We start from the raw sequence: 27,722 nt of genomic DNA, 5'->3' as shown, positions 1-27,722 counted from the left end.
ACAACAACCCACGTTCGATATTTTACTTATGGAAATATCAAGGAACAACGGGCTCATCGGCAGAACCACTACACCCGAAATATTCGGGAGTGCCTGTCGAAATTTAAAACGGTTGAAAGCAAAGTTGCGCATACAACAGGTTTAGCAAAACCTGCAACACGAGCTGATCACTCAAAAGATTTGCTAACCAACCAATATACATACATCTAAACGAGCAACTAAGATTCGCTCAAAACTTGCCAACGGCAATAACATGGTAAAAGTACATACGCATGTATCTACCGAATGAGAAGGCATCATTACATAATCCAAACACTTGGATAAAGTAGCCAAATTATCTATTTACAAAACGGACATTAAATCCCTGAAATCACCCTTGCGGAGTTCCTCTTTCTTCAGGTACCCTTGAGTCCTCCTCGAGTCTGTCGACAATTATGTTGGCAGGCAACAATACCCTCGGATACAGTGCCTCCAAGTCTCCAGTCGCATTGGCAATCGACAGCAAACTTGCCGAAGGATAACGGGCAAGTACAAGGGCAAGTGTAAACCTGGCTCCTTCAAAAACCTGCGCACTTACCAAGTCTCGAATCTTCTTGGCATTACCAAATTCAGACATCAAAGCAAGGAGCATCGGGGGAACTGCGTTCAAAGGAAACATTGTCTTCCAAACCACCCTCATAGCCTTGTAGCACTTGTCAAAAAAATGGTGGACCTGCTGGACCCGATCCTGAAATTGTGCGACAGCCGAAGCCTTCGAGTGCTCCCGCCAGAAAATCTCTTCGGCTGAGGACAGCTGAGTTAATGCATTCACACGCTCGTGAATCCGTTTGTTCTCTTCTGCGCGGTTCAAAGCTATGACTGGCACGGAAATAAACAAAGGATCAGACAAGATACTATCGACAAAAAGGCGCAGAGATCAAGGAACTCACAGTTCAAGCTCTCGGTAGCTTTATGTAGCTCAGTAAGAGCGTACCGCTCCACGTCGGCTGCAATCTCGCTCTTCTTGTTGACAATCGCAGCTAAGGCATAAGTGTTGCGCAGGTCCTTTTCCATCTGGGTGATCCGATCCTTCATCCGTTGGATTCGATCACCTTCGGGAAGAACGCCCGAAGAGTCATCAACAAACGAGGGCACCGGGAAAACCTGCAGGCAACAGCGTTAAAAGGATGATAGATATGGACAAATTAAGCGTCCAACGTAACTCCCATCGGGAGAAGTACAAGAAATTCCTATCAGGAGAAGTACAAAAGAAGATATTATGACAAAAGTGTGTTGGCAACATTGCCACCACAGTGTTCATTACAAACTTAAGTTCTCACAATAGAATAATGTTTTGTACTAAGCCCAAGGATAAAATCGTTACAACAGTCAAGGAGCCTGAGTTTGAGTCGACGGTCAGGGCCAGCCGATGTCTTTCCGGACGAAACTAGTTCAAGGAGCTGGCGAGCACAAGTACGGGCAGACGCTGTAAAGGCGCTCAAGTCAACAAATCGCCCATCTTTTTCTTTCGGCAGCTCCTTAGTCATTTCTTCGATGTTAGCCTTAAAGCCGTAACCCATCATAAGTTGGAAGGCAAGGAGGGCACCATAGGTACGCGAGGTACGCTTGAATACCTCAATAACTTCCTTGGTGTCGACGGCAAAGGCATCAATCAGCTGCCCCAGAGTCTTCTCCTGCTTGATCTTGGGGAATATCATCGAATGCATCCGCGCCAGAGCACCCTTTCCCTTGTCAAGAAGCTCCCGGGTAAGCTGGTGGGTGGCAAGAACCATCGACACACCATTCGCCGGGGAGTTGCTCGGAACTTTGTCCAAAGCGATGGCAGTGGATCTTTGGCGGCTCGCAAGAAATTCAATTGGAGGAAACCATTGATGAAGAAACGGATCCATAAAAAGTAATAATCTACAAGAGATGTGTGAAAAAGCTTACCAAGTAGAGCCAAGGCAGATTGACGAAGGAGCTCATCCTTCTCTGCTGCTCGAGCTTCCTCCTCCTTCAGCCTCTCTTTCAGCTTGCTCAGCTCGTCTTTTAGGGAGTCGACCTCCTGGCGAGCTATGGCAGCCTTTTTGATGGCACCATCTAACTTTGAAGAGGAAGACTTAGCTTCCTCCTGCAGTCGAACCTTGTCCACCTCCAGGGAGGTAAATTGAGAGGCGAAGGCTTCTAAAGAGGATATCACACCTCGTAGATCCTTGAAGAAAGGGAATGTTTTAGAAAGATCATTAGGCAAAGACACATTCCAAAAGATTCCTGTTAGACTCGATAAAGACTTACAAAAGGAGGAGCTGTGGCAGCGGCAGGAGCATCTTTCCCTTTGGAAAGGGAGGAGGCAGTCGATGCTTGCGCCGCGGGAGCCGCTTTAGGAGCCGAAGCTTCGGAAGCTGCGGCGGCTGGCGAGACAGCATCAGATCTGACCCTCTTAGGTGGAGGCTCAATGAAAGCATCGTCACTACAAGAAGGATTCGATCGACCAAGTTATGAGAAAAATGTGAGAAGACCAAGAAGCTAAAAATAGTAAAAAGAAGAAAGACACTTACATATCAAGGAGATCATTTTCATTGGCAAAGCCGCCGATTGATCTCTTCGTAGGTGGAGCCCTGGTCTCCTCCGCAGCTGCATTAACAAAGGCATCGTGATCAGCGTCATCATCGCACACTGATCCCTCTGTGTCGCAAGTGTCATCGGCTGATGGGGGGAGATTGGTATGAGCGGTTTCAGAATCTATCAGGTCATCGTGATCGCTTGTTGGGTTTGTATGCTCAACAGTACGAGAGTCAACGGGTTATGAAGAGCCTCTTCCTTCGGAAGTATCATTTGGCAAGTTATGTAAGTCCCCGGAGGCCACGAGGGTCTGTCGAAGAAAAGACAAATGAGAACAACAGTAATTATGTCGATTAAGTAAATAGCAGCATAACAAGAATTTGAGGAGGGAAATTACCTCTGGTGGTGGATGATCGGCATCAAAAGGAGTATACAGAGACATCAATGGGATCGAGTCTTCTTGGCTGAAGAAAGTGAGGCGACGGACTTCATCGAGCAGTTCTTTTTCCGACAGTTCGGCAGCGTTAATTCTGGTCTCATCCTTTGGACCCGAATACAACCACATTGGGCGAATTCTAGCCATAACTGGTTGGACTCGACGTTTCAGAAACACTGCCGCTACCTCAGTACCAACTATGGTTTGGCCATCAGCTTCTTCAATCCGAAGAAATCTGGCAAATAATTCGTCGGCTGCTACTTTTTCGTCGGGAGAAAGAATATTTTTCCAGGAATTCTTAGGTTTGGCTTCAAGGACGTCGACGAAGCGAGGAAGTTGAGATTCGGGTGACAAGGAATCCTTGGCGTAAAACCACTTCAATCTCCACCCTTGCACAGACTCTCTCATTGGGAAATTGAAGTAGTTGACATCCGAACGGGCTACAAATCCCACTCCTCCGGTGACAAAAGACCCGTTACTGCTGCTGTATCTCTTCACGTAGAAAATCTTTTTCCACAACCCAAAATGAGGCTCAACGCCCAAATATGCTTCGCAGAGGGTGATAAACACAGCAACGTGGAGGATTGAGTTGGGAGTGAGTTGCCATAGTTGGATTTCGTAAGTTCGCAAGAGATGAAGGAGGAATTCGTGAACGGGAAGCGAGAAACCTCGATATAAGAACGACAAGAACATCACGGTAAAACCAGCAGGGGGATTAGGTCGGGAAATCGCACCTGGAAAGATCACATTCCCCTCATCGGAGGAGATCAATCACAGGCTTCGGGATCTCTTCTTGTCACGCCTGGTGATGGTCGAAGCTATCCAATCTCCGGGCCTGGCTACTGAGCCTGGCGGCGCCGGCGGCACCGGAGTTGGAGGAGGAGCGCTTGGAGCGCCCTCCTTCGGAGGAATCAAGGAAGATTTGGCGGCGGCGCCTCCGCTCGTAGAGCTGGCGGCGGCGCTAGGGTTCTTCTTCTTCACCATCGCAAGATCCGGGAAAAGCTAGGAAGCAGTGGTGGCGGCGCGAGCAGTTGTGAACGGGAGAAGAGGAAGAACAGCGAAGGGATGAATGAAGGAAAAGATTAGGGATTTCTGTCTCTTGGGAAATTTAAGGAAGGCCTCGTATTATCAGTGGGCCTTTTCTCCAGTTAATGGTTGCGGAAATCGAGGAGGTGCCTCGCTAACCATGTAAGAGGAGCAGGAATTGCTCGAAAACAGGGCTGGCAGGTCGTGTCTTATCAGTCAAAATCAAGGGGACAGAAAAACGTCATCAATGACGTCATGAGGAATGATTGCATACGAAGAGATAAGAAAGTATCGGGTGATCAACTTGAGCCTACGCACGGATTGCGAGCATCCGCACCTAGGCTCGGGGGCTACTCCCATCGGGAGCGCTGGCGCGCACCCGATAGAATAAAGACTCGAAGGAAAAACTTGACTCGAGTCTGCGCCCAGACATAAGCGCCCGTGCCCAGACTCGGGGGCTACTCCCATCGGGAGCGCTGAACGCGCACCCGATAAAACTTTTTTCGCATTCCAGGATCATGCCCGGGGACTTGATTCTGTGTAGGGTAACGTTGTTTTGCCATCGGCAGTTAACCAACAAAAGTTGGGCACGTTATTCGTTATCCCTTGCATAAAGAAAATGTATCGGATTGCAAGCATCCGTACCTAGACTCGGGGGCTACTCCCATCGGGAGCGCTGACGCGCACCCGATAGAAGATAAAAGATAGAAGAAAGGCAAGAATGATCAAGGAGAAGAACTTCGGAAGAGGACAAGCTCTAGTCTCTACCTGAACTATGTTCGGCTAGACACTCGGGGGCTACTGATGTGGGCATTACCCTTCGGGTAACCAATGTTGCTCTACCCTACACGGTCCGACTGGAGGCCCATGAAGGTACCCGATGGCAAGATGGGCCACTAGGGCGGTGCGGCGGAAGATTACTTGGAGTACAAGACACGGAAGAAGCCGAGCAAGGAAAGATTGGAGATAGATCTACTGTAAACCTACTCGTACTCGATTAGACCTCTCGGAACCTGACCACCTATATAAAGGCCAGGAGAGGGGCTATCAAGGGACACACAATCAACCTTAGCAATACTAGCCAGCAGAAGCTTAGAACTAGGTTACCCTAGCAACTAGCGTCTCGACGAGATTACAGCCGAACTATTCGGCACCCCATTGTAACCTGTTTTCATCATAATCAAAGAACAGACAGGCAGGACGTAAGGGTTTTACCTCATCGAGGGCCCCGAACCTGGGTAAATCACTCTCCCCGCTTGTATGTGTACCGATGTCTCGTGTCAGCTTGCAGGATTCCATCAACCCTAAGCCCCTATCGGAGGGCATTGCCGAGGAGCACCCTCGACACAACCATTGTACTTAAGGCCATTGCATCACAAGATTTGTGGATTTGGCACTGTTTTTTTGATTTGCCAGGGACACTCAATGACATCAACGTGCTGCAAAGGTCTCCTTTGTTTGCCAAATTAGCAAATGGGGAAGCACCCACTTGCAACTACAAGGTCACGAACAATGAGTACACAATGGGATATTACCTAGCCGATGGCATCTATCCGGATTGGACAACTTTTGTTAAGTCTGTCAAGGATGCCCAAGATAGAATTGAAGCTGAATTTGCCAAACCTCAAGAAGCAGCTCGCAAGGACATTGAGAGAGCTTTTGGTGTTTTGCAAGCAAGGTTTGCTATTGTTCGTGGCCCAGCCCGATTTTGGGACAAGAAAACCCTTGTCAACATCATGACATGTTGTGTGATTCTTCACAACATGATCATCGAGGATGAAAGAGAGTTGAGCTTGCCCTGCTTCTATGACAATGTTGGCACCTGAGTGGAACCCCAACGCAATCCGGATCGCATTGAAGCTTTCCTTGAAACACATCGACAGATTGAGAATGCCAGTACCCATGCCCAGCTCGTCTATGATCTGAAGATGCACCACTGGCAACGACATGGCCGTCGCCTTTGATCCTACCAGTTGCTTGTGACGGTAAAGCACACATCCGTTGGGAACCCCAAGAGGAAGGTATGATGAGTACAACAACGAGTTTTCCCTCAGTAAGAAACCAAGGTTATCGAACCAGTAGGATATGAAGATCACGTGAAGGTTGTTGGTGAAGGAGTGTAGTGCGGCGCAACACCAGGGATTCCGGTGCCAACGTGGAACCTGCACAACACAATCAAACTACTTTGCCCCAACTTAACAGTGAGGTTGTCAATCTCACCGTCTTGCTGAAAACAAAGGGTTAAACGTATGGTGTGGAAAATGATGTTTGCTTGCAGAAAACAAAAGAGAACAATGATTGCAGTAGGTTGTATTTCAGATGTAAAAGAATGGACCGGGGTCCACAGTTCACTAGTGGTGTCTCTCCAATAAGATAAATAACATGTTGGGTAAACAAATTACAGTTGGACAATTGACAAATAGAGAGGGCATAACAATGCACATACATATCATGATGACTACTATGAGATTTACTTAGGGCATTACGACAAAGAACATAGACCGCCATCCAGCATGCATCTATGCCTAAAAAGTCCACCTTCGGGTTAGCATCCGCACCCCTTCCAGTATTAAGTTGTAAGCAACAGATAATTGCATTAAGTACTGTGCGTAATGTAAACAATACAAATATCCTTAGACAAAGCATTGATGTTTTATCCCTAGTGGCAACAGCACATCCACAACCTTAGGGGTTGCTGTCACTCCCCCAGATTCAGTGGAGACATGAACCCACTATCTAGCATAAATACCCCCTCTTGGAGTCACAAGTATCAACTTGGCCAGAGCCTCTACTAGCAACGGAGAGCATGCAAGATCATAAACAACACATATATGATATATCAATAATCAACTTGACATAGTATTCCATATTCATCGGATCCCAACAAACACAACATGTAGCATTACAAATAGATGATCTTGATCATGATAGGCAGCTCACAAGATCTAAACATGATGGCACAATAGGAGAAGACAACCATCTAGCTACTGCTATGGACCCGTAGTCCAAGGATGAACTACTCACGCATCAGTCCGGAGGCGGGCATGGTGATGTAGAGCCCTCCGGTGATGATTCCCCTCTCCGGCAGGGTGCCGGAGGAGATCTTCTGAACCCCCGAGTTAGGGTTGACGACGGCGGCGTCTCTGGAACTATTCTGGTATTTTGGCTCTCGGTACTAGGGTTTTCGGGGACGAAGGAATAAATAGGCGAAGGGGCAGCGTCGGGGGAGCCAGGGGGCTCCCTCCCCACGTCTCGGCGCGGCAGTGGGGCCCCCCCGCGCCGCCATATGGGGAGGGCCCCCTGCTGGCCTTCCTCGACTCCTCTTCGGTCTTCTGGAACACTCCGTGGAAAATAGGGACATGGGTTTTTGTTTCGTCCAATTCCGAGAATATTTGTAAAACAACTTTTCTGAAATAAAAAACAACAGAAAACAGGAACTGGCACTGTGGTATCTTGTTAATAGGTTAGTCCCAGAAAATGAATAAAAACATTATAAAGTGTGAATAAAACATGTAGGTATTATCATAAAACTAGCATGGAACATAAGAAATTATAGATACGTTGGAGACGTATCACCAGTCCATTCATTTGTTTGTCCCATGTATCATTGTTGAGACATTTGTTCATTTGTCCAATTTTCCGAGAGTTGTTGTAATTTGGTTGAGACATTTTTCATTTGTTCAATTTTCCCAAAACTGTTGTAATAATTTTGTTCAGACTGTTGCTTATGTGTTGTAATAATTTGGATGATTATTTGATTAATTATGATAGATTGTTGTATGTCTTGCATTTGAATTTTATGAAAAATCCTATTTTTACTGGTTCAGAAGCCGCTGACGCAGAACAGAGCCCGTAAAACAAAACTGTAAAACTATTTCACAGTTATTTTACTACTTGTAAATACGAGTTCGATGAACAGAACTTCGCATTTTACCGACTCTCCTAGAGATTGGTGTTCGTCGGATCCGTCGAACCCCTTTTCTAGGACGAAATCGTGTGCTGCTGTACCGACTCGCTGGACCGAACCAGCGCGGTGGCCGTCCGTCTCGACGAGCTGCGAGCTGCACCCAAACAATCCTTCACCGGCTTCTGTACTGTCTCCCTACACAAGCGCCTCGCCGACCTCGAGGCCTGCGTCTCCGCCGCCGCGCCAGACTGCAGGTCCACCTCCGCCATCCGCTCGCTCTACTTTCAATGGCGTCGCCGCGTCGGCGCGGTGCCGTCGGGCTCCGGCGCTACTGCCCTGCCTTTGATGAGCGAGTGCAAGACAGGCACCTCGCAGATCGCGGACACCATCCCGAAAGAGGAGTGGCGGCATACGAGTAGGGAGAGGTCAGGGCGAAGGGGGCGAGGAACAAGAGAAGGCTGCCGCCGTTTGGGCGCGGAGGGCGACGACCTCGTTCCCGGCGAGCGGCGGCGCCGGTGCCGGCGAAAATACCTGTGCCAGCTACGGGTCTTCAGTTCTAGACAGGGGAGAGATGGGCCGTGCTCCATTTGGTTTGGGTCGGGTGCAGCCAGGGGCAGGTTGGTCTTGAACATTTGGTTGCTATCCTCAAAGTAATCTAGATTAATGTAAAAGGGCAAATCATCAAATGCAAAAGTAATTTGGGGCAAAAAAGAAAGCCCCTTGTAAATGAGGGCAAAACGTAGAGTGACAAGAGTAAATAGGGGCAAAAAAATAAAATTCCCCCAGAACGTGGCCCAGTTTGATCTTTTTCTCCTACCTCTGGCGAGTCCGCCTGAGTAGAATGCCGAGGCGGCCGACTCGTTCGGTCGTTACCTTCCTCCCCCTCCGGCCATCTCCCCTCGCCGCCTCGCCTCCTCCCTAAACCGCTGCCCCTACGCCCGCGGGCGGCCGCTCCCCCCAATTCTCGCTGCCCGGGCTGTCAGGCGCTCGGCCGCTCGCCGCTCGCCGCTCGCCGCTCGGACACCGGGCAAGCAAACGCGTAGTGGCACAGGGCAAGAGCAGGAGCGAGCAGCGCTAGCGACATCAGGCCCAGAGTCCAGATCAGATGCAGCAGGTATTTCCTTCAATTTTTGTGTTACTGTAAAACGTGTCATCATGTGAACTATGCAGTGTGGCACATCTCCATTTAGTACCGAATGTCCTTTGTTTTTCTTGTCTCTAAGTTTAAATCTTCTTGTCAATCTTGCACTTTGCTGCTCTTGTTTTTGTGGATTCATCAAATGGACAAAGAATAATATTGCTATAAAAATGTAGGGTCTGTGTGCGCTTTGTATTGCTTGCCTTTTTTCGCGAGGATCTGATAATGGGAATATCTGTAAAAAATCATGCCTGTTTGATGTACATATTTAGATTCAATGTTGGTACAGACTGGAGTATTTGTTAGATGTGAGATAATGCTGGCAATATAAGGGAGCTAGTAGATATATTTACATTGGATTACATGGTGGTCACAAAAGGAGTTAAAAGAGATGGGGACGCGGAGATATGGCAAATGTAATTCCTATACTAGGTGAAAATCTAATGGGCATGATACCTAGTTATATTTGTCCACCACCCCCCTCATAAAATAGTTCTACTTGCCCACCGTCTTCTTTGCTCTGCTTTGTGCAGTTTTAGAGTTTTCCTTGCTGGCTTCATTTCTCTCTCGCAAGTGATGGAGAACTGACGATGCGAGATAGCTGACTTTCTCCTAACCGTATTCTTCTTGTCAGTGCCAATCTGTTGTCTCGTTCTCTCCACTGTGCCGAGCTGTAGAGGAGGCAATAGTGGGAAGGCGGGATTTGGAGGGTGGCAATGGTGGGTGTGGGTGGGGATCCGCTGCACATAGAAGGAATATGGATGAAGAACATGCCTGCTCAGGCTGCGGCGTGAACTTCTCGGTGCCGAAGGTGAAGTGGCGGTGTCCAACTCTAGAAAGAGGGACTCGGTGGGCGGCCCAGCGGGTGGAGTAAGCCTGCCGCGGATCGTCAGCACTTGGGCATTTAGTGGGTAGCGTCACACGCCGCCGCACTTGTAAGGTAAACATACTCCGCAATGCTCTGTTTACATCAGATCAAATAGCTAGCAGTGAATCATAGATGAGAGATGCGGTCATGGCAACTTGTTTATCTGTGTGGTAGTATAGCCGGGTAAATTCAGAAGGGAGTAAAATTCCTAGTGAGGCAGAAGCAAAATGTAGAGAGCACATAAATTGCTCCGTAAGGTTTAGAGAGCACAGAAAATGACTAAGAACAATATCGTCGTGCCAGGAGGTGAATCAAGCTGATATGCTACTCTTAATTCTTCTTGTTCAGCTAACGAAAGTAACTATGATGTTCTGCTTTTTTTGTGTGTGTGCTCGACCTAGTAAGTTTTGTTTCCTGTCTTCATATGAATAGATCTAAACTGAAAAACCAAATTAGAAAATTAAGTACACGCGGACTGTGGATCTTTCCCAAGTGAACTGATTACAATGATAAGAAGTGGTACAAAGACAGATGGCATAAACGATAGTCCTCTGCATAGAGCAGCACAGGGCACAAAAGATAAACTATTGAATGTGCCATGATGCAGAACCAGCAGGTAGCAGAAAGCATACATAACGTAGAAGTAACTTAAGCGACACATATTTGCAGCTGACTATCAGAAGTCAAGTCCCTACGTATGGTCCTGTTCCTGCTATAGAATTCAAATCATCAGTCTATGTATTATGCAAGCCAATAAATAATACTGTAGTACATTTGGCAATCCATAAGAACTCACCACAGAAACATGTAGGTAGAAGACACACCATCTAGGATTGCCTCAGCGTTCACAGGCAATCAATGTCCTTAGACATAATCGAGCACCTCCTGATACACTATGTTCCTCGTTTGAGTAGTTGGTTCTCCATTTTCATCAAGTGCAAGTATTTTCAATCCTCTCCTTGATGTCACTCTTGACACAGCAACATAGAACTGTCCATGGGAAAAAACAGGCTTTGGCAAATAGACTCCAACTTTCTCGAGCGTTTGCCCCTGACTCTTATTAATGGTCATTGCATAACATAAACGGACTGGGTACTGTCGGCGCTGCAACGTGAATGGCCACTTGGTAGATGGGGCATTGAGCACGATTTTTGGTATGCACACACGCTTGCCTACATTGCTTCCAGTCATGATTTTGGCTTCAAGAACCCACTCGTCTAGCCTGGTAACCACGAGACGGGTACCGTTGCAAAGTCCAATAGATTGGTTAATATTGCGTAGTAACATTATTGGCACACCGACTTTCAATGAGATCCTGTGACGTGGAAAATTGCCGGGATCAACATTGTGAAGAAATTCCGGAGTATACAATAGATCAGCATCTGCCATATTATCCATTGTTTTGCAGATAGTATCACAACTTTCAAATACCGTTTCGCCACCGGGAACCATAGAGAATACCACATCATTTATGGAATCAGCAACCTTATTAGTAGGACAAACAATTGCACGCTGGGCCAAATAAGATGGATCAGAGTATCTCTCAAGGAAGGAATCATATATTGCATCGACAATAGCAGACACATAGTCATAATCAGGTAACAATATTATATCAGGTGGCAAAGAGATCCAGGAAGGGCTGGCTTCCCCCTCACGTACAGCCATAGTCACTGTTCCATCGCCTATACTGAGAACCCACTGCGCAAACATATCTAAATCTGCAATTTCGTCCACTGAAAGTGTAGGATTAGACAGCCTCATGTTTCTCCGTAACCTAAGAACAGTAACATGCCTCCACAAAGGCGATCTGATGAGCGAAGAATCAAGAACTTCAGACCTACTGCCTCCTTCAACAACAGGAAGTACCTGTCTGAAGTCACCTCCTAAAACCACAGTTTTCCCACCAAAAGGAAGTAAACTCCGAGAACTATCATTCACAGAAAGAACATCTCTCATACTTCTATCTAGAGCTTCAAAGCAACACCTACGTGTCATTGGCGCCTCATCCCACAATACCAATTTAGCCTTTTCCACAAGCTCGGCCAAGTTGGTTCCGCGCGACATATTGCACATTATACGCTCATCAATTTCAACCGGTATTCTGAACCGGGAGTGAGCTGTCCTCCCTCCTGGGAGCAACAGGGAAGCTACACCGGACGAAGCCACCGCCAAAACAATCTGATCATCAGCTCGTAAAGCTGTGATGATAGCAGTCCACAGAAAAGTTTTGCCGGTACCACCGTGGCCAGAAACAAAAAATACTTTTCCAGTTGAGCCAGTTGCGGCAGACATTACCTGATCATATATACCTAGCTGTTCTCGATTTAACTTCTGGTAAAGAGAAGAAGCCATGGTCCTCAGATTATTCTTGTCATACTGCATCTCTTCTAAAACCAATCTATTACCAAGTAGTCTTCCACTAAGAAGAGAATCTGTAGATATATTAAAAGATGCCAAAGAATAACCATTCCTGCTAAACATAATAGAAAGCTCCTGCAATAATTGAGCATGCAAGTACTGGGAAGGAATCACCACACGACTATCGCTCATAGATTGGGCAATCCGAGCATATAGATCATCGCTCATATACCGCCAGTATTTATCAAGAAGCCGCTGGCCATTGGCGACGCCGCAAAATAGCAGAACTGTCACAAATAAGTGCCTGAGTTGGGAAGAAGATGCCCACTGGATTGCTTCATCAAATAAAAGAAACCATTCATTGTCATCACCAACTAACCCACGAGCCTGGCAAGCTTCCTTAAATGAACCAAACAATCTTCCACGGTAAAGTTTCAAATCTTCAAAACATGTGGCTCCTGGTACTACTGTTAGTAGCATCCGCAAGTAAAACAGCTCATTTGTGCTAGGGTGGACATTGTAGATTCGACCAATTGGAGGACCAAACTTTGTCTTACGCCCTCTCCTTCTCCATCTCTTCGTTTTTGCATTCCAAACCCACTTGGATGGAAACTCCAAATATGTCAAAGCCTGGGCATCTTGGTGACGCTGATTGGCAACAAACCACTCAGTGAGCATAGTTTTATACTTGTTAGGATTATCTATGACATTTTCAAGATCCTCGCTCTCACGATATATAATTCGGTTCATGTTAGGAAGATGAACAACCAATCTTTCAACAGAAGGCTCCCGAACATGAATATGAAATGCAAATGTACGCCAACATGCCTCACACGTAGAGAGATACCTAAAGCACAATAGTGCATAAATGAAAAATTAATAAACCAGAAAAAACAATAATACGCACAGTATAAATGGGACAGAGCCAAGGATCAAGCTGAACAGAAAAACAACTGAAAACATTTCAATAATACCTGCACTTGGCATAATCATCTATTTCATTAATTCCCGCTGATTCAGAATTGGGACACTGATACATAGAATGTAAACGGGCCCTGGCCATATCATGCCGATACTTGAACACATATTTTAGAAGATTTGTTTTGTTGCACCACTCAACATTGATATGGGCCTGAAATTTTTTCAACAATGCCATATTATATGGGACAATCCATTTATTATCTAGACACATTCCATTCCTAGTAACATAGCGGCCATTGTTACGCCGACGGTACACTGGAAAACCCAAACCATCAATTGTTGTCTCCTCATTAAATTCCTTCGGATAGCGCTTAGAACATTCTCCATTTTTCATACATGGAGAATTCAGATTATATTCCCCACAAGGTCCATGAACCATAAACTCTTCCACAAGCGCATATCCAAGCGGATCAACATATGGATCAGGTATCTCTGCGGATATATAAGAATTTATCGTGGCTGGCGTTGGATCTTCTGTCTCTGCCTTTAACCACACAAGCGCGTGTATATGAGGCAAACCCCTTTTTTGGAACTCGACAACATACAAATCTACCAGTCACACAGAAGGAGGGGAAAAAGGGAACAAATCAGGAAGAATGAACAAATAAAATAATAGTGAGCAAATTCAAAAGGATGAGAGAGGAATAAGTATCTAGAAAGAAAACAACATAAAGGTTCGGAAAGAAAAATAAAATTTAACCTAACTGAAACTTGGAATAGAAAGTTAGAAACATACATGCATAGACAGGACCAAAGGGCACTCCTTTTCTGACGTCAATGGTGAATTCATTAATCTTCATTTTAAACACGCGTGCAACTATATCTGGCCTGTCAACATGAGTCTGGCCAGGTTCCATAAGGAGTGCATCAGATATCTCTTCCCACTTTGGATTACATGTAAAAGTGATAAAAAGATTAGGAGCTCCAAAAACCCGGCAAATCGCCATTCCATCTTGATAGTTCTGAATCATATAACGCGGGCTTCCAGTAAAGCTAGAATGCAGAAGATACTGTATCCCAACATTTTTTCCGCTAGAATTTCCTTTACCGAGAGCATCAGATATACCTTGATATGTCTCGGACCGAAGATTATCTTGATTCCAGAACTGAAAGCTAAGCCGACATGATTCAACGCAAGAATAAGAATCCACCATGAGCTGGTGGGACGAACGACCACAGCATGTAAAAGGATTGGGCTCCCCCCTCCGATAGTGAAACCTGTAACAGTAGTACTCGAGCATAGACACGTCTTGGCGCCCACCAGCAGGAACATCATCAACATTTTGGTACTTGATCCCAAGATGAAACCCCATAGAACCATGAGGGAACAAAAGTGGATACTGAAGAGCCATAAGAGAAGGATTCAGAGGAGGCACACGCTGAAAATATCCTGCATTTTTCTGAACAATAACATCAAATCTGCATGTCTCTACATTGAGGTCACCAACAATGAGAGCAGCAAGCTCAGGTGCAGCTGGAAGGGAATAACGATTCCCATGATCTGCTCCCTCATGACCAAACAACCGAATACCAACCTCTGGAGAATCAGGAGAGAATAACCTCTTCTCGGCCATACGAAACGTTTGCACAAGCGGATTGCACCCGTTGAGCATTGTTCTCAATGAACCAACTATAGCACGATCTGGCTCTTCCCTACACATGCGTCGACGATGAACAGGACGGCTAGAAACACCATCCAACTCAGCATCAGCCTGCAAATCCCTCCGTCGCCGACGACCATGGGACAGAGACAACAGTTGCTCACTCAATGGAGTCGGCTCACCGCCTTTCTTATCATCTGCAGCAAATATATCCATCCTGTGGTCCAACTCATTTCCCGTATCATAAATATACAGCTGAGCAAACTTAGGAATAGGATTTTCAGGCGGAGGAAGCAAAGAACCAATTGCATGGCAAACCACCCCGCATATTTTAAAAACATATGGACCATTTCCAAAATTAACAGTATTATCAACATGAACACCAAGAGATGTAAAAGCGAACATAGAATTATATTCACGGATCAGTCGCATAAAACGATTAGATTCAGGTCCACCATCAAAACGAAGTAATTCAGCCAAAGGAGATGGCCAATCAGGATAGATGGGGAGTGACACTTTTCCACCACGACAACAACCAGTGTAGACAATCCGCCGCTTTGTACTCAGACTCTTGCATCGTTCTTGGTACCAAAAATTGGCACCACAATGCTTACACACATGATGAGGACCACCATAATAAGATCTCCCAGGCCAGGCACCTGCAAAAACAACAGCGCATTGGCAAAAAAAGTTCCACAAACAAACCATCAGAAAGTAATAAACAAACCAGAGAAAAAACCCAACTTACGCTTAAGCACACTAATAAACTCCTCTGACATAGGCAGCCGAACATTCAGAAGGTGCCCCGCTCTAAGAAACGCACGGTAGCGATGAATCAACACACGCATCCGACGATTCATAGGTCGTCTATGTGCAGGCACAAAAGGAGTAGCAGCAACTGAAGACAACAAAAAAGAAGCAGACATAAAGAGATGACCAGAAACAATCATTAACATACACACGAAAAGTATAGGACAAAGGAACATAAGTTTCATACCACAGGACAAATTATCGGCCGGCGCACCCAGATATAACTCCGGCGCAGGATCAGGCACATGAACCTCAGTTTGCGTACCAGTGGGGACATGATCTACCAGCATGGACGAAGAAGATGGCACCTCAAACCAACGGAAATCATCTACTGAGCTAGCATGCCCAACAGCAGACAACCAAGAGAAATGACCGGCAGAAGGTGACGGATTTGCACGACCCAGACCAAAAGAATGAACAGTTGACAGAGGAGTCCAATAGCTTGGCCCAGATAGACGAGACAGAAAATCATGGTCCATATGAGGCCAAGCAGCAAACGAATCATCGTCATTAGCAAAATCACCACCTACGAACGGCCAAACAGCAGGAAAATCGCCATCAGATGAATCCATGTAAGGACCTGGACTAAGCAAGGAGAAAAAAAAGGAACACAATTAAGAAGAAAAAAAACTAAGAAGTAAACAAACAAACCAGGATTTGAAGGACTCGCTCCAAAAAACTGCCCGAGCGCAGAACCAACATCAGGATCATGAATAGAAGAGCCACCGGCCCGGGGCAACTCACCATTACCTGCACAACAAACAGAAAATGCATGGAAACCAATATCACAAAGACACCTAAGACGAAAAATTCAAAGAGCAGAAGGAAGAAAAAAAACTACCGATAGTACCGTCGAACTCATCATCAACTGGGCGCTTGCCCAACCAAATCTCCCGGCTCAGCACATCCATCTCCAACAACCCAGGTGTAGCAGCAGCAACATCCAAGGAAGTAGGCACCCCAGGATACACAACGGGCAAAGATGAAAACTGACGAACATCAGACTGGCCGGAGCCGCGATGGCCATGGCCACGGCCACGGCCACGAGAGAGCGACCCAGCCTGCCGTCTACGTGCAGGCACACCAGAACCAGCACTGCGAGCAGCCGACACAGAAGTAACTTCCTGCATACCACGATGCCTGTGCGGGGCCAGAGCAGGCGACGTAGAAAATGGACGGACTCGCTGGCGGCAAGCCCCTCCGCTCGGCACATCCATGTCGGGCAACACAGGGACCACAGAAGGAGAACCCGGAACAGCACCAGCTGGAGACCGATCCGAGTAAGTCATGGCGACCCCAGAGGCAGGCACGGAAGCTGTAGGACAATTTGAAGAAACCCATGTCGCAGGAGACACAACAGCCAAAGCTAGAAGATCGGAGGCCGCCGAACGATCAGAGCTGACGCGCCCGCGACCATAAGATGAACGGCGAGTGACATCACGTAGACCACGACGGCGGCGTGGAGCTGGGGGAGGGACGTAAAAGGAGGCTGGCCTCACCTCCGGCCGGAAACACCGCGTGCGCTCATTGTAAAACCTGCAAGAAACAAAACGAACGCACTGCAGGACTGCAAACCTCGATGGGAAAAAAATAACACGAGATATCAAACAAAGAGAGGAGATAGAAACCTGCGGGCGGAGTATAAGGGGCAAAAAAAGAGATGTGTCGGACGCATAGATCCCTCCGAGATGCAGCCATAACAACATTAAGCCGAGCACACAAAAAAGAACCAGACCACAGCGAAGAAGAACAACTAAAGGACACAGAAAAGCTACAAGGCGACGCATATCTAATAACAGCATGGACGTGGCAGGAAATCAGCAGTAAAGCACCACGACCGATCCCATGTTACAACAAAGAAACCGGAAAACAAGCTACCGCCGCAACCCACAAAAGAAGGAATGGCACTTTGAAACAGGGCTTGAATCGAAAAGGGCCACCAGAAGGGAGCCAGTCACACACAAGTACGCAACTAACGTGCTGAAAAAAAGAAGAGGAAAGAAAAAAGAACATGCAGATCTACAGTGCAAAGGAACGGATCTACAGTATGAAAATGGAAAATGGCCACGCGTTGACTGAACGCTGGAGGAAAACATGCATCAACAGTAAGACGGTAGATAAGAGGTCGCTAATTTTTTCTACTTTTATATAGAGTATGATGTATGAAGTGTTGTGTTAGAAGAACCAATTTTTAAAGTTTTTGGCTCGCTTCAGATGCATATATGGTTGTGCCACATGTTAAATTCCAAACGTACTGCCTTCGGTTGTTTTAAAAGCTGTCTAATACAGGATTTTATCACTGAACTTTACAGCAGAGGGGCCAAATACGCCAAGACAGGGAAACATAAATCGGAACTGATGGCGAGCTAACTGAAAATATTCAGTGCCCAGCTTGAGGGTTGTAAGGAACTACTGCTGAGCACGTTGATGGCATCAATCTTATCTAGCGCTACGGTCACAGAACAGAAGTGACCTATGGGTTCAGGAATCAGGAGCTCACCAGGTGTTGGACATGGCAGAGGTCAGCAGCAGTGGTGTACGGCAAGAGGAGAAGCTATATAATGAATATGATGAACTTCCAGGGCGACATCAACTCCATAGAAGCAGAGAGAACAGCCTGACGGCGTGTCGACTACGAAATCCTCTGGTGAGGTCACCCTGATGCAACGGAGACGAGAATGAGCTCTTGCTTCTACCCCTTTCAGAAATCCTTCAAGTGCTCGTGCATGTACCTGTTTCCTGGATGGATTGAAAGCTGGATCAAAGGAGAATGTGCTGGCGTAACATGCAGAGCTTCATTTTATGTTCTTGGATGGGATCTGGATGAGAGAAGGCAGTGGGTTCTTTTGGTCTCAGCTGGGAGGGGAAAGAAAAGAAGCGAGAGAGATGGTGTTGTGTGACTTGTGTCCAGAGTGGGTTGCTTTGGGTGAATAAATGGGGATGGGTTGGCCAGCACGGTACAGGCCTAATAAGCTATAGAGAGGCAAGCAAATATCATTTTTCACTATTTTGGACTAAAAAGAACAATTCATATGATTCAAAAGCGATCTTTTATTCAGTTAAAAAATGACAGAAGCCACCGAGGCAAGCTATGAAGCTCTGATTTTTTTCTCTCATACTACCAAAATTAGTGACGTTTCCACTGTGGCTGTAAGTAGGTGAAACACATGTTCCCAAAATTCATGAAAGTTTTACTAGAGACTCTACTATATTAGCCCCAGATTTAAAATAATGGGTGGAATGTTTTGAGGCAAGCATGGGTGGTGATGCTAGTTGATTTCAACATGTTGAGGTTGCAGCTGGCAATCTTGAGTGATTAGAGCATCCCAGCCGTTGGGGCTCCCCAGCCTAAATCCGGCGCTATTTAGTGCCAGATGGATGTAGTTTTTGGCCTGGGGAGGCCCATTTTTCCAGTGGCGAGCCCATGGTCGTCTTCTGACGCGCACTCACCGCGTGCATAGCGATGGTGCAGTCGCCGGGAAGGGCAACCGTCGGAGTGCCCTCGACGCATTAAACCGCCGTAATGGTCCGCGAAGTGGACTGGCGAGCCCAAACGCCTCGTTGGGAACGGTCGAAGTGTCCTCGACGCGAGAACCGCCGTAATGGAGCATGAACCCCGCGGAAGAGCAACCGCCGGTCTCTTCATCGAGAGACCTACATATACGGTTTCCGACGGCCGACGCCATTCATCTATTCTCTCCTCACCATCCTCTGTCAACCATGAGCGATCTCTCTTGGCCATCGGACACCGACAGCGAGGGGAAGCCGCCTAGATGGCGCCATTGGTGGGATCAAGCTGCATCGTCCAACACCGACGATGTCGTTGCCTAATCGACGGTACCCCGGAGGAGGGATCCTCACGAGGGGGAGAAGAAGTAGGGGCCATAGGGCGGAGTGCACACGGGACGGTGGTACGCGAGTTACCCAGCTTCGGAACACCTGCACGATGACAGGGCCTACTGCTGCTTGTCTGGAATTATCTGGGCGCTTTCGCGTTGTTACAATGAGTTGTGGTTGTGCCTCTAGGGCTCCCGGGATCCGGCTTATAAAGGCGCACGGATCTAGGGTTTACATGGAGAGTCCTAGCCGGATTACAGATAGCCTAGCTACGGTACAATATCTTGCCGTGCACGTCACGGATCCGCCTTCCATACACGTCGTACTGGATCCGGGTTCCTCATGGGCCTCCCTGGATCCGGGTCACTCCTAGGTCGGTACGGATCCGGCCTGCTGATCCTGGGCTGGACTTCTTCCTTCATGATCAACAAAAAATTGGGCCGCCCGATGGGCCACATGCCTCATCACCATCTGTGGGCCACCCGGGCTTGCCGGATCTAGGCACTGTCGATGGTACACCCATGAAGTATACCCACAACAGTAGCCCCCAGAGTTCTCCGAGTTTCCCCTGCGGTTTCCGACTTGCTGGTCCATCATGATCTCCGGCAAACGTTGGTAACGCGGAGAAACTTGAAGAGCTCCAACTTTGCATTTTCTTCTTTTTCCAACTTATAGCCGGAAAATGCTCCCATCCCGAGGGACTTCATCCATCGACGTTCCAAAGAACATTTCCGGGTTACTCCCTGCTTGAACGAAAGCCAATCTTATCTTCACAATCACCCGAATCTTAAAAGACTCTAACGGTTTCGAAATCCTTCATCTTCAGATCATGCTTAACAACGGAAGTTCCGTATTTCCACGCACAACTTCCTCATTTCCGCGCTAAAGTTTCGCAGATGCAAATCTTCAACCGGAATTTTCGGAGTGCATGATTAAGTTACCTCCACGTCGTGTTACCGCAGGTGACCTCACCACGTGTCAGCCAGCCCACGGCGCGCCCGTTCCGGTGCCACCGTTGGATCCGGATCCCGAATCTCCGAGCGCGGCCTATAAATACCCCGCGGCCCGGTAAAAATTCATTCTTTCACCCCCTCTCACCACATCGTCTTCCTCCTCGCGCCGCGCCGCCCGCCAGATCTTGATTCCGGCGAACTTCGCCCCGGTGAACTTCGAGTGCCGCCGAACCAAGGCTTCCCTCGCTCCAAGATTCTCACGTTTGAACGGGAAACTTACTCCGCCGCCGATTCGTGGTCACGCGGGCCGATTTCCTTCAAGTTCGGCGACCTCATCTTCCGCCGGAGCTCCGTCGCACCACCGCGCCATTAGCGGTAAGTACGCCGGACTTGTAGAAGACAACCTAGTGTAGAAGATAGGCTTAGTGATCCGGGTACTCAGACACTTTGTATGGGTGCAGCCGGAAGCATGCCACTCGAATCGTCACTTTGCACTGGTAGCTCTTCGAGTAGCCCGGATCCCAACCAAATAGAACCCATATGCCCGGATCCTATATCATTCCTGCCACCGTATGTTTCCGACATCAGACTAGCTCAACCTTTTTCCGCATCTTCCAGCACCGCTCCAAGCCGGATCCCTACCCTCCAAGAGCTCCAAGAAGAACTCGAGGGACAAGCTCGGATGGCAGCAAAGGTGCAGGAGGCGGAAAACAAGAGGGCGTCCAAGGCCCGGATCCGTGAAGGAGAACGAGGTCAATGGTGGCCTTGCGCAACCACCGACGTGGAGCTTAGAGAGCTCCAGAACGAGGGAATGATCTCCACACACTGGAGTTTCGTTCGTGACTCCGACGCCCCCAAGCCAGAAGCCGGAGAAGTTGTCATGACCAAGGCTTGGGTGGAACGCGGACTTTCACTCCCTTGTTCGGAATTTTTCCTCTCCATCCTCAACACCTACGGGCTCCAGCCCCACAACATTTGCCCCAATTCATACCTTCTCTTGTCCAACTTCGTGACTCTCTGCGAAGGACATCTTGGGATCCGGCCAGATGTCAAGTTGTGGCAATTCTTTTTCCGAGTGAAGAAAGAAACTAAGGACAAAGCAATGGTGAACTGCGGAAGCATGACGTTTATGCTCCGCCCTAATCGTATGTATCCTCCCCATGATTCACACGAGTCCGTCCGTCTTTGGAACGCCGGATGGTTCTACGAGAAGAATGCTCCTGTTCCGGATGTCCACGAAGGCCTTCCCCAGTTCGTCAACGAACCTCCGGAAGAACTTGCAAGCTGGAGCTTCGTCCCTCCACTCGCCCTGACTCCAACCTTGGAGAAAGCTGCGCGGAGAATCTCCTGGCTAGTCCACGACGGACTTACCGGAGCCCAGCTTACACTTAGCTGGTTTTCCCGGAGAATCCAGCCCCTTCGCTACAACGCGCGGTTGATGTGCTCTTACACCGGGGCGGATGATCTTCTCCGGGTTACCCGCCATGATCTTCCGGCTGACTCTCTGAAAAGAAGACTCAAGACGCTGGTGAAGATTCCGAGGGGCCAACAGGTCCCGGAACTGTTCAAGGATATCTACACGAACGATCAGTGTCCTCCGGTAAGCTTCGTTCTTTCCGTTGCTTCAAACTTCACAAGGATAACTCTAACTTCTGTTCATTTTCCTTCCAGCTCAATACTTTGGCGGAGGACAACTTCCGCACCATCATTCGCGTCCCCGTTACCAGCGACACGGCGGAGGAGGCTCCGGAAGACGACGAGGAGGAAGAGGACCAGGCACCCCGCAAGGCGGCCCCTCGACCTACAAAGCGTCCCCGCGCCAAGGCTCCCGGCTCTGAAGCCGGAGCTAGCGGCGAGGCCTCCGCCAAGAAGCCAAAGACGACGAAACCACCTCCGCTTGACTCAAGGAAGGCGGAGCGTGCGCGTCTACGGATGCTCTCGACGGCTGGCCAGGGCACACGCCCCATCATTCCCGGTGCCCCGTGAGTTTCCGAGCATGATGCGATTTTTACTTAGCGAAATTATTTCTTGTCTAAACCCTTTCACTTGTTTGCAGGAATCCGAAAACCGCTGCCACGCGGACCACCAGCCAGGAGCCCATCACGAAGTACATGAAGAAATCTCCGGCTGTTGGTCCCTCTACTCCAGTTCCACCCAGCGCTTCCCACCCAACTCCTCAACCGTCGCCTCCTCAGGCTGACCCATCTCCCCCGCCTGCCGCAAACACTCCACCGGAGATAATTCCGGTTAGCAGCGGGCACCTGGAGGAAGAAGATCCCAAGGCAAAAAGCCCTGCCCAAGAAGAGGCGGAAACACAAGGCCAAGGAGATGCGGAAGTCACTTCCGAGAAGGCTGGAGAGGCGGCGGCGACATAGTCGTTTTCCGAAAAACTTCGGAGATCCGGCGGACACCACTTCCACCCCAAGGCGTATGCCACCAAGTTTTTTAACAAGCTGACTGAGGCGGAGAAGTGGGAACTTGAACAAGACCTGCTCAACGCCATGCTGAACAACGCACAGGGAAGCCGGATTCCAGGACATCGGAGATCCGGGACTTCAAGAAAAACATTGGCCGATTCTGCGATCAACTTATCTGCAAGCAAAAGGTACTCCCCAGTAGCCCCCAAGCATGTAGGCGGAAACTCAAAAAGTAGTTAGCGCTTAAATGCTTAGAGAAAAATTACTTTCGGGAAAGTTTTTTTTTTAGAATGGACCAGTAGCCCCCAAGCATTATGGCGGAAAAGTTCCGGCAATGATGCTTTAAAAAAACCACCGCTACAGCGGAATTTTACTCCTGCACCGTTTAAATTTTACAGAACAGCGGGCGCTGCACTACGAGCTGCACAAGAACATTGCCCTGCAGCGCCGCGTTACTGCGAGTCGGGCGGAAAATATCCGGACCTTTGAAGGATGAGAATGCGGAACTGGCTAAACAATCGGCAGACGCCCAAGGTTGGTTTCCACCTTCTTCGTTATTAACCAAATTCCGACTTCAAATTTGTCGTTAACGTATATTATTATAGGCGCATCCTCCTCCCTTGCAACAGCTTCGACTGAACTTGAGAACCTGCGCTCCTCGTACCAAGAATTGGAGACGAAGCTAAAGGAGGCGGAACTTAAGAGGGAGCAGGCCGAAAAGCAGCTGGCGGAGAAAAACTCCGAGCATATCAGGGAGAAGGGCGAGCTGGAGCTGAAAAAGAATGCTGACGGCGAGACCATCAGAGGCAGCAAAAGAGCTCAACGGACTCGGAAATTTATGGAGACTGCGGAGCAGCACTGGGACTTGCTCAATGAGAACATCTTGGGTATGATATCGGAACCTTGTCAAGATATTTGCTCCGATTCTTTTTACTTTGCGCTCAAATTGCATGCTTATATCCTGATTATCTTTTTATGTAGAGCCGCTTGGGTACCCGGAACAGCGCCGGAATTTGTTCCCACGAGACGATCTTACGCAACTCGCGGGTGATGACTGCAAGGATCTCATCTCCGCCTCCCGCAAAATATGCCATAATTTGAACATCAAAAAGGAGCCGCACTTGTGACGTGCGCAAGCTTATTGGTAAGATGGACGTTCTGCCGGAGTCTGGTGATTGATCTACAAGCATCTTCAGCCCGAGGCGCAGCTGCAATGGCCTTGACCATGTGCCTAGCACATACTCCGGGTCTTGATCTTGATGAAGTGACCACGGGCGTTCCTCCGGATGCGGACGTCGGCGAGCTGCTGGATGCAGTGAGCGGCTACGACACCCGCATCGCGCGCAGGATCCGGCACGAGGAATTCTACGACAAGGTCGTCCTCGCTGCTGACGAGGCCTTAGAAGCGGAACTTTTGAAGGATCTCGACGCCCGAGGCGCGACCTGCGGAATCCGGAGCCGAGTTTACCTGGACCAGCTCCAAGGATGCGCCCCAAGAAGAACCCAAGACCAGCAACTGCTGCTTCGAAGAAAAGGAAAGTGAAGAAGACGTATCTTCTCCGGCCGAAGGCGCCAAGGAACAAGATCCGGAGGGCAAAACTTCTCCGGCTAAGGGGAGTGAGAACTTTTATTCTGCGGGAAAAGCAATGCATCATTTTGGCCCCCGCCGAGGGTTTGTAATAAGACTTTAAATTCTTAAGTAGCTAGGAACGAAACAATTATGCATGGGGCGGAAACACTTATCCTGCTATCCGTTAAATATTGTGTGCATGTTTCGTTTTATGTCGGAAAGCAAGTGCTGACTTCGTTATTTTCCGGCTTGCTCGCTTGACCTTCCACGAGCCGGAAAACCTTAGCCGGAAACGCTCGCCGGCAGCGAAGCCCAATGGCAGTCCGTCCATAACCGTGGAAACAAGCCCCCGAGGCATAGGTGCCGGAAATCGCTACTAGGAATCCACGAGTTCGCAACGAGATAACAACTTTATCGAGAAAACTTAAGCTTACGTCCTAAAGGACGATTTTGAAAATCACAACTTTCATACACGCCTAGGCGGAAAAATCCAGCTACTGCGGTTTTAGTTGGAAAAAACATACACGATCTAAAATGAACAAGTAAAGGAGGTAAAAGACTCAAAAGAGTGAACCAGAAGCTTTATTTCATTGATCATGTATAACTATTACGAGTTTAGAACTCGGAAAATATATGCTAAGTGTAGAAAGGACCTAGCTGTGCGAAATTCCAACCGCGATCTGTTTCATCGTAGATGTCATCCGGATCCTCACGCTTGCGTTTCCGGTGCCAGTTAGCAGGTCTATCCCTTAACTCGCGGAAATCGACAAGGTAGTACGACCCGTTGTGAAGCACTTTGCTAACGACGAAGGGTCCTTCCCATGGAGATTGCAGCTTATGGTCTTTCACCTGTCGAAGGCGGAGGACCAGGTCTCTGCCATAAAGGAGCGTTTCCGAACTCGACGACCTGATAACGTCGGAGCTTTTGCTGATAGATGGCGGATCTCTGATCTGCTAAGTTCCGAGCTTCCTCGATCAGGTCCACAGATAGCTGTCTTGCCTCGTCAGCTGTTTCTTCATTGTAGGCGGAAACTCGCGGTGAATCGTGGATGATGTCGGAGGGAAGTACGGCTTCGGATCCGTATACCAGGAAAAAAGGGGTAAACCCTGTTGATCTGTTAGGGGTAGTTCGTAAACTCCACAGAACAGACTCCAACTCATCAGCCCAAGCTCCGGCTGCTCGTCGCAGCGGTCCTTCAAGGCGTGGTTTAATTCCTGATAATATTAGGCCGTTAGCCCTTTCAACCTGACCATTGGACTGTGGATGAGCCACAGATGCGAGGTCCGATCGTATCCCCATTGTCTCACAATAATCCCTCAATTCTCCTTGAGCAAAGTTCGTGCCATTATCTGTGATTATGCTGTGCGGGATGCCGAATCTCATCACGAGGCTGCAGACGAATTTTAGTGCCGTAGCACCGTCGGCTTTTCTCACTGGCTTAGCCTCGATCCATTTGCTGAACTTGTCAACAGCGACCAGGAGGTACTCAAAACCGCCAGGAGATGATTTTTTTAACTTACCAACCATATCAAGCCCCCAGACCGCAAATGGCCAGGTGATAGGTATGGTCTTCAGCTCTTGGGCTGGAGCGTTTGGTTGAGTAGCGTAGTACTGACAACCTCGGCAGGTCTTGACTATTTTATCAGCGTCTTCTTTAGCTGTAAGCCAATAGAAACCTAACCGAAAAGCTTTTGCAACGAGTGATCTGGGAGCGGCGTGATGCCCGCAGTCCCCTGCGTGGATCTCTCTGAGGATTTCAATGCCATCTTGATTGGAGACGCATTTAAGAAATACCCCTGCTGCACTTCGTTTGTAGAGCTGTCCATCAACTATTGTGTAGGTTCGTGCTCGCCTGACGATCTGTCGTGCGAGGACCTCGTCCTCTGGCAACTTCTGATCGATGAGGTAGTCCAGGAAAGGCTGGGTCCAAGCCGGAATGATAGCCATCACTTCCCTAGCCGGAGACACTGCCACCTCTGGGTTTTCCGGGTTAGCGCCCTTAACTGAGGGTATCCGGAGATGCTCCAGGAAAATGCCAGGCGGAATTGGTTTCCTGCCGGATCCGAGCTTGGATAGCATGTCTGCCGCTGTGTTATCGTCTCTCCTGACGTACTTGACTTCGTATCCGAGGAAGCTCTTGGCAATCTCGTCAACTTCGTCTCTGTAGGCCGCCATGACGGAATTTCTGGCGTTCCAAGTTCCGGCTACTTGTTGTGCCACCAGGTCGGAATCTCCTGACATATGATGTGCTTGATCCCTATTTCCTTAGCGATGCGCAGACCGTGTAGTAGAGCCTCATATTCCGCCATGTTGTTGGTAGCTTCGAAGTGGATCTGCAGAACATACTGCAATTCTTCTCCGGTAGGGGACTTCAGGGTGACTCCGGCTCCTGAGCCTTGATGCTGCTTGGATCCGTCGAAGTGCATGACCCATGTGACACCTTCCGGCTCCAGACTTGCATCCGGAGCTTCTGTCCAATCTGCAACGAAATCTGCCAGAACCTGAGATTTTACCGCAGTCCTTGGCTTGTAAGCGATGTCGAAGGCGGATAATTCGATGCCCCATTTAGCCGTACGTCCTGTTGCGTCAGCGTTGTTGAGGATTGTTGACAGCGGAGCCTTGCTCACGGCCCCATTCTTGGATGCTCTTGGAAATAATGCCTCAACTTCCGGCTGCCTAGGAACACGCCATAAGCTAGCTTCGAAAGTGAGGATATCTCTGTTTTGATTCCGTCGGCACCTCGCCGATGTAGTAGACAGGTCTCGGACGTCATATTCATGACCTTCTTCCTTTCGCTCCACCACGATGACGAGGTGACGACTTTGTTGGTAGCTGCCCGATAAAGGAGCATTGGCTATGACTCTACTGGAGCTGCCAAGATAGGCGGGGAGGTGAGTATCTCCTTCAACCCTCGAAGAGCTGCATCAGCTGCGTCGTCCCAGACAAACTTGTCTGTTTTCTTCAGCAGCTTGTACGAGAGGTAGTGCCTTCTCGCCAAGGCGGTGACAAACCTACTGATTGCTGCAACACAACCGGTTAGTCGTTGCACATCTTTGAGACAAGTTGGCCTTTTGATGCACGGGATTGCCTTGATCTTTTCCGGGTTAACCTCAATGCCTCTGTGAGAGACTATGAAGCCAAGGAGTTTTCCGGTGGCACGCCAAAGACGCACTTCAGCGGATTCAACATCATCTTGTACCTGCGGAGGTTGTCGAAGGTTTCTGTGAGATCGCTGATCAAGTCGGATCCTTTCCGGGTCATGACCGCGATGTCGTCGA

At 48.4% G+C, this 27,722-nt stretch overlaps 3 protein-coding genes and 1 long non-coding RNA gene across 4 annotated transcripts; 2 read left to right on the top strand and 2 right to left on the bottom strand.

Annotated features, from left to right (window-relative positions):
• Window positions 1-8,024: 8,024 nt before the first annotated feature.
• Window positions 8,025-10,250, top strand: LOC127344565 (uncharacterized). The gene is made up of 2 exons (XR_007878060.2): window positions 8,025-9,024; window positions 9,683-10,250. It is a non-coding gene; the product is annotated as an uncharacterized lncRNA (long non-coding RNA).
• A 45-nt stretch (window positions 10,251-10,295) lies between these two features.
• LOC127344560 (uncharacterized) lies at window positions 10,296-13,115 on the bottom strand. Its single transcript, XM_051370859.2, has 2 exons — window positions 10,713-13,115; window positions 10,296-10,628 (listed from the first exon to the last, which is right to left on the bottom strand). The coding sequence occupies exon 1, from the start codon at window positions 13,022-13,024 to the stop codon at window positions 10,781-10,783; it is 2,244 nt and encodes a 747-aa protein (XP_051226819.2). The 5' UTR covers window positions 13,025-13,115; the 3' UTR covers window positions 10,296-10,628; window positions 10,713-10,780.
• An 835-nt stretch (window positions 13,116-13,950) lies between these two features.
• LOC127340061 (uncharacterized) lies at window positions 13,951-16,955 on the bottom strand. The gene is made up of 4 exons (XM_051365839.2): window positions 16,508-16,955; window positions 16,318-16,416; window positions 15,605-16,246; window positions 13,951-15,515 (listed from the first exon to the last, which is right to left on the bottom strand). The coding sequence occupies exons 1-4, from the start codon at window positions 16,953-16,955 to the stop codon at window positions 13,951-13,953; spliced, it is 2,754 nt and encodes a 917-aa protein (XP_051221799.2).
• A 4,621-nt stretch (window positions 16,956-21,576) lies between these two features.
• Window positions 21,577-22,831, top strand: LOC127340062 (uncharacterized). Its single transcript, XM_071827542.1, has 3 exons — window positions 21,577-22,056; window positions 22,128-22,438; window positions 22,513-22,831. The coding sequence occupies exons 1-3, from the start codon at window positions 21,577-21,579 to the stop codon at window positions 22,829-22,831; spliced, it is 1,110 nt and encodes a 369-aa protein (XP_071683643.1).
• Window positions 22,832-27,722: the final 4,891 nt, after the last annotated feature.

Source organism: Lolium perenne, chromosome 3, assembly GCF_019359855.2.
Source record: "Lolium perenne isolate Kyuss_39 chromosome 3, Kyuss_2.0, whole genome shotgun sequence".
Classification (NCBI taxonomy): domain Eukaryota; kingdom Viridiplantae; phylum Streptophyta; class Magnoliopsida; order Poales; family Poaceae; genus Lolium; species Lolium perenne.
This window is presented reverse-complemented; position numbering and strand designations above follow the sequence as displayed.